Genomic DNA, 10,378 nt, shown 5'->3' with positions numbered 1-10,378 from the left:
GAAGATGTAAGATGGATGGATTCCACCATAAGACTTGCTCTTAGAAAACATACTACATCGCCATCAACAAGTGAGTGAGGGACTAGCAAACAGTTTGTTTTTCGATCATTTTTGCCAGCTTTAAGCAATTTCTGCAAGAATAAAGAGAAAAAAAAAAGATTGCCCTAGGAAAAGGACCAATAAGACCTTCCAAGGCAGCACCGTCCAAGACTGTTGGTGCTGTGACAATTGATGTTAGAAAAGAAAAGAAAATTGATATGAGTGACTGCAAATGACGACGAGACCCAACTTGACCGAGAATTTCTAAGAAACATCAAAAAACCTTCCAAAAACACACACCATCCAATACAAACAACTCTCTCTTGCTCCCCTCTCTCTCTCTTCTTCTCTGGTTTTACGAGAAAGAAAAAAAAGAAGAAGAAGAAGAAGAGAGGAAAAAAATGCCGGTGAATCAAGATCAAAGGTCAAGGTCTAACAAACCTAATGTCATCACCATTCATAGCTGTGCTCAATCAGGAGATCTATCTGCCCTTCAGAAAAAACTACAAGAAAATCCATCGCTGCTCAATGAAAGAAATGCTGTTGTAAGTTCCACAAATCTCTTTCATATTTGGGGTTTGGGGGTTTCAAGAGTTTGATAATTTCTGTTAAATGGGTTTTCATTTCTTAGATTGATTTCATTCATATGTTATTATTATCTTTGAAGGTCTAAAGAAAAAAAGAACCCATCTTTCACATTTTTGTTCTTGCAAGGGTTTCTTCAGTGGATCTGTACAGTTAATTCATTCAGGAAACCCAAAATTTTTTATTTAGATTGTTCTTGATGATGGGTTTGGTTTGAATTTTGATATATTTATTTCAATTTGAATGTCTGGATTTCTTCATTGAATTTGGAAGTTTTGCTGATTTCTTTGATCTGTGCACACACACAGACACCGACTGCATTCTTCTCTTCTCTGCTGTCAGTTAATTAAAAATGATTCATTTGTCTAATTGTATTTCCTTTCTTTTTTTAATTTCATTGCGTGTATTAGTGGGGTTAAAGCCTGAAAATTGGATACTTTATTCCTGGAGAATTTGTCTCAAAGATTTTATTTTATTGCCCATTTGTTTGGAGCATCTGGTTCATGGTAGTGAATTACTTGTTTCTTCCTTGAAACCATCCGTGATCCGTTTTTCTACTCATCAAATGCAGATGGCACAAACTCCCCTTCACGTTGCATCCGCAGGGAATAAAGTAGATATAGTCAAGTTTTTGCTTAACTGGCGAGGATCAGAAAAAGTTGAATTGGAAGCAAGGAACATGGTGGGTGTCTATGAAACTCTTTAACTATTTGTAGAGGAACTAGTCTGTTCTTTTCTAACTGATGGTGATCGACATTTGGGTTTTCCTTTTGCAGTATGGAGAAACCCCACTCCATATGGCAGCGAAGAACGGCTCCAGTGAAGCAGCGCGGGTGCTTCTCGATCATGGGGCTTTAGTGGAATCTAAAGCTAATGTGAGTCTCCTTGTTCTCAAAATTAATTATTCAGTTGAAATTTGAATGGAGATGATGTCTTGGAAAGGGGTTGTTATTAAGCTCTTCTGTTTGGGTCTTATTTCATTCAGAATGGGATGACCCCATTGCATCTTGCAGTATGGTACTCCCTTCGAGCAGAAGATTGCTTAACCGTTAAGACTCTGCTAGAGTACAATGCTGATTGTAGTGTGAAGGACAATGTAAGCTCAATTCTGGGTCCTGTTATGCTTTTGATTACCTATTGTGATGGTCTGGGAAACTTATTCATCTGTCGATTGCTTATAGGATGGAATGACTCCTCTAAACCATCTCTCTCAAGGCCCTGGAAATGAGAAGTTACGTGAGCTACTGAATTTGCATCTTGAGGAGCAGAGGAAGCGCAGAGCAATTGAGGCATGCACTGAAACAAAAGCTAAAATGGCTCAGCTTGAAGATGCAATTTCAAACATTGTGGGGTTGCACGAACTCAAACTACAACTGCGGAAATGGGCCAAAGGGATGCTCTTGGATGAGAAGCGCAGGGCTCTAGGGCTCAAAGTTGCTGCCAGAAGGTCTCCCCATATGGCATTCCTTGGAAACCCTGGAACAGGTAACCTTTGACAATTGACATTAACAATATCTGTATAGAATCTGCCTGAGCTGTACTGAAAACGCATAACCAACTAGTATAACAAAGCTTTGCAACTAATGACTCTTTTCTTGGAGAACTTCTTGAACTGCAAGCGCGTTATATTATTACCAAACTGATGGTGCATATTACACTGAACAGGAAAAACTATGGTAGCTCGAATTCTTGGGAAACTACTGCATATGGTTGGAATTATACCTACTGACAAGGTAACAGAAGTTCAACGAACCGATTTAGTAGGGGAATTTGTTGGTCACACAGGGCCAAAAACGAGGAAAAAGGTAAGTCATTTGAGAAACCATATTGTCCCATTTTATCTGTTATTCAGCCCCACTAAAAACTGATTGAAAACATGTAGCCTACTCTTACCAAATGAGAATACTGTTGGCAGATAAAAGAAGCTGAGGGAGGAATTCTCTTTGTGGATGAGGCCTACAGATTAATACCGATGCAAAAGTCTGACGACAAGGATTACGGGTTAGAAGCCTTAGAAGAGATCATGTCCGTCATGGATGCTGGGAAAATCGTCGTCATTTTCGCAGGCTACAGTGAGCCAATGAAGCGTGTAATCACATCAAATGAAGGTTTCTCCAGAAGAGTGACAAAGTTCTTTGTCTTTGATGATTTTAACTCTGAAGAGCTAGCACAAATTGTCCATCTCAAGATGAATAATCAAGATATAGTCAGTTTACTCTACGGGTTCAAGTTGCACTCCTCGTGTACCGTGGAAGCCGTTGCAAAACTGATAGAGAAAGAAACAACTGAAAAACAACGGAAAGAAATGAATGGAGGTATAGTGGATCCAATGCTTGTGAATGCGAGGGAAAATTTGGATCTCAGACTTGATTTTGAATGTACAGATAGTGATGATCTTGTCACAATTACCTTGGAAGATCTAGAAGCAGGTCTTAAATCACTTACGCAGTGAGAAAGTAACACATTTACCACTATCTGTTCAGTTAGTTACCCGGCCATGAAGGAAGCCTGTTCTAAACTATTCTAGCAGCCATTTATAGCGAAACTTAGTAAAGTTACAAGGATGGATTTGAGTGGAAGAAAATGCAGATAGTTTTCAAGGTAAAAACTGTTGTGTATATTATTGGTGCAAATGATTGTATTCAATCTGTTTCTCTCTGTCTATGTTGATTTTAATATAGTTGAGCATGTTCTAAACAGGTCATGAAATTCTTTTGCGGAATTAGAAGAAGTTATAAGTTATTTTTTTTAATAGTGTTTATTTCTTTATTTTGGGGTGGATTTGATTTCTGTACACCTTGAACAGATATAAATAATGAAAGTGAAATTGCAACAAGAACAGCTCAAGTTCTCTTTTTCAATTTGCATGTCTGTATGCCCTTTTGCTTCAGTACCGGTCTGTTGCTCATTTGCAGCACCAGAGTTGTCACACTTTAAATTGCTGTTCTAAAATGTTACTAGCTAGACACATTTTAAGTCTCCTATAGGACCTGACACAATTCAAGACTTCTATAGCACCCCACAGTGCAGCAGCAATACGATAAGGTGAAGTAAATGCAGGATTTAATGAAGAGGGGGGTAGGTACACCGGTTCAGCAATAAAAAGGGTAGTTGGCACAGAACAAAAACTTGCAGAGAAAAAATGTCTTCAAAAAAGAGGGTTCGGGTTGAGCTTACTGAAGAAATGAAGGAACAAGTTCTCAGAGAAAGAATTGAATATCACTTGGCTCATCCAGAGGATACAAGGGGATGATCAGAAGATATTAATGGACTAGTAGAATCTCAACCTGATTCTGACCCTAATTATGTAGTTTATTTACGGAGTTCGATTGATCTTCAGAAGGAGTACGGCTGTTTTGGTAGTGATGAAGGAAGTACTGAGGATGTTCATGGTTCAAGTTCTTCAGAGAGTGACAGAGATGAAGATGAAGAGGTGAGCTGTGAAGAGGATGGGGAGAGCAGAGCAGGAGAAGAAGAGGAAGAAGAAAAAAGTGATAAAGCTGAAGCTCAGATTGAAACCTCATCCAAAACAATATAGCAGGAAGGAGAGGCTGAAGATGTTCCTCCCTGAGATGATTGTTGGGGTGTTGTTATCAAGTAAGTGGAATTTTTTGTTGTGGTGATTTATGTGAAAAGGGGTACTGAGATTTTGTTATTTTTAGGGTTCATAGTTAGTCTAGCTGCTAGATTGACTTCAAAATGTGATTTAGTACATATGTTGAAAGATTGTAAACCTGAAATTTGATCTTTGATTAAACCAAAACACTAAATTAGTAACTGAAAATTTCTCAATTGATGAAATTTTGAGGCGGAAATTGCATTTCGTTGCTCACTGGAAGATGTGTCATGAATGTTTTAAATTCATATTGTGCAGACCCATCCTTTAGGTAAATCCGTGGTTAACTTGTGCAATCCCGAACTGGACATAGCGAATTCTGTAAGTTGCGTTATTCAAAATTGAAATTACAGCTTACAGCTTGCTAACCATATCCAAACAGTAGTCAGACTACCCACCAAAAGAAGGAAGGGAGGAGTTCCTCTCAATAAAGACATGCTTGCTAAATTGTCCTTGGAGAAGTTCTTGCCACTGTTACTGTGTAGGCAGAGTTGTGTTCACTTTCACCAGCCACCAGTCAGTCAGTCCGCTAAATGTCTTAGCCTCGCAGGATTCATCCTTGCTGAGTCTCCTGATTTTAAGAAAAAAATTGAGATGGTCTGATGGTAAAGCTCCTTTAGTTGTCTTTTCCCTAAACTGATCAAGTCTGATAGGAGGAGAATAAGAATAGATAAAATACGTAGTGTTCGGATCAGCAAATAAATTGAAAATCATAACATTTATGCCCCATCATTTGAGAACAAAAATCTCAACTTCTTAATCTTTTGTTTATGAAAATGCCAGCGCCAGCAGGAAAGGTCGAACAACTGGGTTCATAATAGTGCTGCACCTCAAACTCATCATATTTGGCAAATTGTGATTTGGTACGTTCCTATGCAGCTAATAAAGATGAACCGAAGCAAGATCTTTATGTCAGCCAATGTCAACAGCGCCTGCGGCTGCTTGTATTACTGGTTGGAACGCTGATGATGAAGCCCGTGGTTCTTGTAAGAAATGTGGCCGTGTTGATCTTCAGGTTTGTCTTGGTTCTTGGATAAATTTAAGGTGAATGGGGGGAAGGAGTTTTAAGTACTTGCTAAAAAAACTCTTGCTTTTAAGTACAGAATGGAGACTTTAACAACTTTATGTGATCTTAGGGGTTTATTGTATGTTAAATCTGAGTTCAATGCAGTAAAAAAGGGGGATGGATTGGTTCGGGTACTACCAGAAAACCCTAATGAGTGTCAAGAGATTGTGAGGGATTACATAAATTATGATCCAAAAACAGCAGCAGGGAAAAGAAAAAGGGGTGATTCTGAATGTACTAATGATAACAAGATGAGGAAATTCTGCAATGAAGATGTTAAAGAAGAGAACCAACAAGATAAATTCATTGATCAGAAGTTGAATAACTTATCTGTTGAAGAGATTCAAAGGATTGAAAGGAATTTCGAGCCCATGCTTGGTATGATTTCAGAGAGAATAGATCAGTTGATGATGGAGAAGAACAAATCTGTGGCAAAGGGTTGTAATGAAGATGATATGGTTATGTTGAATGAATCCCCCTCCTCTCTTCCACTTGAAACTAAATTTGATTATCAACCTTCATCACCTACGGGTTTTTCTAATTACAATTCTGCTTTGGAGAAGGAGTTTGATTATGATGTTAATCAATGGCTTATGTTTGAGCCTTTTCCTGACGTGACCGACTTCGAGTTCCAGGCGTTGAGTAATTATGCAGGCAGCTTTACTGATATGATGATTAACTGCTGCTGAACAAAAGACTAGCTACTGCTGCTGACTACTAGTTTGGTAATGTTGGATTTGTAATGCAGTCTGTCTCCTGCATTGATAATTTCAGATGTGCAGTGTAATATGATCAAGTGCTGAAAACTGCTACTAGTTAGTGCCGACTGCGGAATCATTTTTTTTTCCTTTTGATTTTTGTTATCTATGTAATGTAATAATTTCGCAGATGCACTGAGTACTTGTTTCCAAATGTTGAATTGATAATGCAGTCTCTGTTGCATTCATAATTTCAGATGTGCAGTGTAATTTTTTTTTTGATTCTAGCAGTTCTTAGTAGTTCATTCATATTTTTTTAGTCTGATGGAGTGCTTCAAAATCCAAAACTTCTAGCTGCGAGATGATAGTGATACTGCCTGCATAGATAATACTCTCTGGAATGCCTAATGAACCCACTTCGACCACCGGCCTCGGATGGGACTTTCATGACTTTTGCTGACACTTATAGTGATTTCAGGTCGAACTGCGCATGACACCTTTTTGCATACCATCCCATCCAAGTATACGGCCGAATCTGCCAAAGGTGCTCAAGTCGGTTAATTCAATTTCCATGCACAAATTTGTGCCTAACCCACTTGCCAATTTCAGAAGAACCAGAGTTGGCTTTGCATAGAGACAAGCCATTACAACAATCAGTTTCATGATAATCTCTTGGAACGGAACCAACACGATCCAACTCAGGCATTTTATCAGAAGAGACCACAGGCGTCATAAAATCTTATGTTATTTCCCCCTGTGAAAGTGAAGGACACAAGTACCTGCTGACATTTCTAGGAATACAGACATGAGAAATATGCTGTTTCCATGATTGGGATACTCACTTGGACACAGACATTCTCTCAATGGGCATTCTACACAAGATTTTCACTTAATATAAATCTATCGGCAAATCCCTGCCGTTATCTGTGGAAAGAAGCAAAGGTTACCCTCGAAAGCAAGCCAACATTAACTAATTCGTTGGTGCACCATTCTCATGGAAAAACAAATTCCTAAGCTATAAAATGCAATCTAAAATGAAATGACCAACTTGTGGAGCCGTGGATGTTGTGTTTCTTTGTCAAGTTGCAGTGTTTCCTGCCAGATTTGCAGCTGCTCCGCTCTTCTTCTTTGGTCATAGGCCCAATTACCGCTGTCTATGCTGATCATGTTATATAACCCATGTCTGCTCGACTGTATGGACACTATGCCACTGTGTCAACTGAATGCACTTTTTCATAATGGAAGAAATTGGAGTCACTCAGCAGGATTGTAAAACAAGATTCTGCAGTAGTATAGATCATAGATGGATGGATTCCTAATAAACTTGTCAAGTGTTTCTGTTAACCTTGACTACTGATTCCAGAAATCTCAGTACTTTCTGTTTCTCTACCCCTTGGTCAGAACAGAAGCATTCTTATTTTGGAGAAAAACTGGCAATTATCTAACCCGGTAATTATTGTGTTTGATTACGCCAAATACATAGTAGGCCTCCATCCAGTCCACAAGAAAAATGAGTTAAATCAACTTCACAACAGCCAAACAAATGCAAACGTACAAAAGAATGCCAGTTCCTCGATTATAGCTAAATTTTGTTGCAGATAGTAGTAGTGTTTTCCTCGTACAGTATCCATTAAGTTTTCTTTACTAGAGTCTGACAACCATAGGACAAGTAATGTGTTTCCGGTGTCTAGATCAAAAATCATGAAGAAGCACCAGCAGAACACGCCAAGTGCCTTTATAGAGGAAATGAACAGGTTCTCCAAGCTGAGCTTTTCCAGCATTTTGCAAATACCGCTCCATGTACTTCAACAAATCCACAAGCAAGTGCTGGACATAGGGTGAAGTCTCCTCGGAGTTTCCGTAAAGCAATTTTGGCATAAATGATAAAACTCCTGTGACTCACCAGCTCCAGCCACGCGAAACTGAAACCAGGAACTTTCAGTGGCTGCAAATGCGTGGAAGGCCTTTGCAAATGCTGTCAGAATCTGAAAGTTGGCACCCTCAAGCACAGATTCAGGAGAACCAAGCATTTGCAAGTACAGCTCCGAAACTGAACAAATCTACAAGCAAGCGCTGGACATAGGGTGAAGTCTTCTGAGATTTACCGTAAAGCAATTTCGGCATAAATGATGAAACTCCTGTGACTCACCAGCTCCAGCCATGCGAAACTGAAACCAGGAACTTTCAGTGGCTGCAATGCATGGAAGGCCTTTGCAAACGCTCTCAGAATCTGAAAGTTGGCACCCTCAAGCACGGATTCAGGAGAACCAAGCCAGTTCATGAACAATCTGAAATACGGCCTCGGCTTAATGTGATCTTTCTCTCATCAGCATCTTTTCGACTCTAACAGTAATCAACAGAATCTTGGGAAGGAGAAATATTTTATTTTATCCTTGATGCACTGCAGAATACTTCAGGATCTGAAACACAAATTTGGCATGCATATCAATAGCAATAAATGACAGCTGGAACTTGCAGAGACAATTGCAGCGACAATGAGCTTGGAGTAAAGCCATCCATGGCCAAGCAGTGTGTTACTGAAAATTCCGTGAGCAGACGGAACAGACGGTCTGTCATATATATCATCACCTTTGAGCAGGCCACTTCACTACAACTGTGACAAAAAAACTGGTGACAGCTGCATCATCTGTACCAGTAGCTTCACAGATCTGATACCATGTGTTGTAAAGCATCAAAACCTGATCAGTGATCACGGAAGCCAGGAGGATCTGCTGTCATCAGTCAGCAGTATTGTAGTCATAACCCCTACTTACAGACAAACGGACAGAGGGAGCCATTCTGTCTCTAGACTGATTTGCTTTCTCGCTGTTGCTAACCATATAACCTGACAGAGCAGGGGCATTAAGAGAGACATCTCTGGAAACCTCAACAAGCTGTGGTAAAGATTCAGGGGATCCAAGTGCGGTAGCAAGCTTTGCCAGTGCCTCTATGAGATTGTGGAGCTCAGAGACACCGACTCCAGATTCCTGCGTAACTAAGGCCTGCAGGAGAGATATCACAAACCCTGAAGCGGTTGTATTCCGTCCTGCATCATAAGCTTTGTCAAGTGCATACTGTATTCTGCGAGGTTCAGTAGCTCGGAACACATGCAGCCAACAATAATATCTTTGTTGAACTTACACTCGTCATTGGAGTAAATCACCCAATTAGTAAGCTCCTTCACAACAAGCTTACAAACATCTCCAATAGCAACCATAATTGCAATCTGAGCATCAACAGCAGTACTGATCGACGCATTCCTATATAAGCTTTCAGAAACCTCGCGGGCCACAGCCACAACACCTCATCCAGAGTTACAGGTCTAAGTATAATTTCAGGAACCTCAACAATAACTCCCTGAATTTCCACATCTTTAGAATCTTTAGATATAAGGTAATCAAACTTTTGTGCCACAATTTGGAACTTCTCTATCACATCCCCGAGAAGATAAAGGTCTCTCGTCCAGTGTCCAAGTGCTCTGTGCCAAAACTTTCAGGTAATGGTGGCGCAGTGGCTCCTGAATCTTTCGTAGAATCAAGGGGGATCAACAGAAATTGGTTTGGTTGAAACGATTGCTGAATGAAATGAAGGAACAACAGAATTAATGTCAGAACCATGTTGTGTTACCACATCATATGCCCCAATATGAGATGATGAAGTGCTAAGAATCTGCGTCGAAGTGGGGTCCATGTCCTCAGAAATAAGAGCAAGGGGTTGCACAGCTGAACCAAATCCTCGACCTCCTTGTTTAGTCGAATATACAATAGGATTCAACTGGCTAGAAGCTGGCTGTAAGAACGAGGCAAGCTGGAACTACCAGAACCACCAGCAAATGAAGATTGAACAGCATGCAGTGCATTTGAACTTTCACTAGGTTGATTTGCCATGGAAACCCCACAAAAATTCAACCACTAGTAAACTCACACAGCAGCAACAACAACAACCAAGCCTTTAGACCCAAACAAGTTGGGGAAGGCTCACTAGTAAAGTCACATGGAGAATAAAATCTCATTCTGATCAAAAGAAGAAAAGAAAAACAGACAAAAAAAATCTCATGCAGCATTTAAAAGTTTCTAAATTGATATATAACACTTGATATGCGCATTAGCCATATAAACCACTGACGGTATAAAATGCTCTTATAGTGCCTAAGTGTCTAACAATGAAACTGCCGGCATAAAATGTGATAACGAGCAGTTTCGCATATTCTCACTGTGGATGCTCTGATAGTGTCTAACAATGAAAATGTGACAGGGAAAAGAAATGGAAAGAGTATTAAGAGCTTCTCCACATGTTGTTTTACCAGATTGCCTCGATGGAAACAATATTCTAGACAGAAATGGAGGAGACAAATAAACTAAACTCAATTGCAGC

At 39.8% G+C, this 10,378-nt stretch overlaps 2 protein-coding genes across 2 annotated transcripts; both read left to right on the top strand.

Moving 5' to 3' along the window:
* The first annotated feature begins 317 nt into the window (after positions 1-317).
* Positions 318-3,460, top strand: LOC113303839 (protein CfxQ homolog). The gene is made up of 7 exons (XM_026552924.1): positions 318-584; positions 1,196-1,306; positions 1,401-1,499; positions 1,610-1,720; positions 1,806-2,109; positions 2,290-2,429; positions 2,540-3,460. Exons 1-7 carry the CDS (start codon positions 441-443, stop codon positions 3,074-3,076), a joined length of 1,446 nt encoding a protein of 481 aa, XP_026408709.1. The 5' UTR covers positions 318-440; the 3' UTR covers positions 3,077-3,460.
* A 130-nt stretch (positions 3,461-3,590) lies between these two features.
* LOC113303840 lies at positions 3,591-6,240 on the top strand. Its single transcript, XM_026552925.1, has 2 exons — positions 3,591-4,221; positions 5,024-6,240. The coding sequence occupies exon 2, from the start codon at positions 5,345-5,347 to the stop codon at positions 5,993-5,995; it is 651 nt and encodes a 216-aa protein (XP_026408710.1). The 5' UTR covers positions 3,591-4,221; positions 5,024-5,344; the 3' UTR covers positions 5,996-6,240.
* The last annotated feature ends 4,138 nt before the right edge of the window (positions 6,241-10,378 follow it).

Source organism: Papaver somniferum, chromosome 8, assembly GCF_003573695.1.
Source record: "Papaver somniferum cultivar HN1 chromosome 8, ASM357369v1, whole genome shotgun sequence".
Lineage (NCBI taxonomy): Eukaryota > Viridiplantae > Streptophyta > Magnoliopsida > Ranunculales > Papaveraceae > Papaver > Papaver somniferum.
This window is presented reverse-complemented; position numbering and strand designations above follow the sequence as displayed.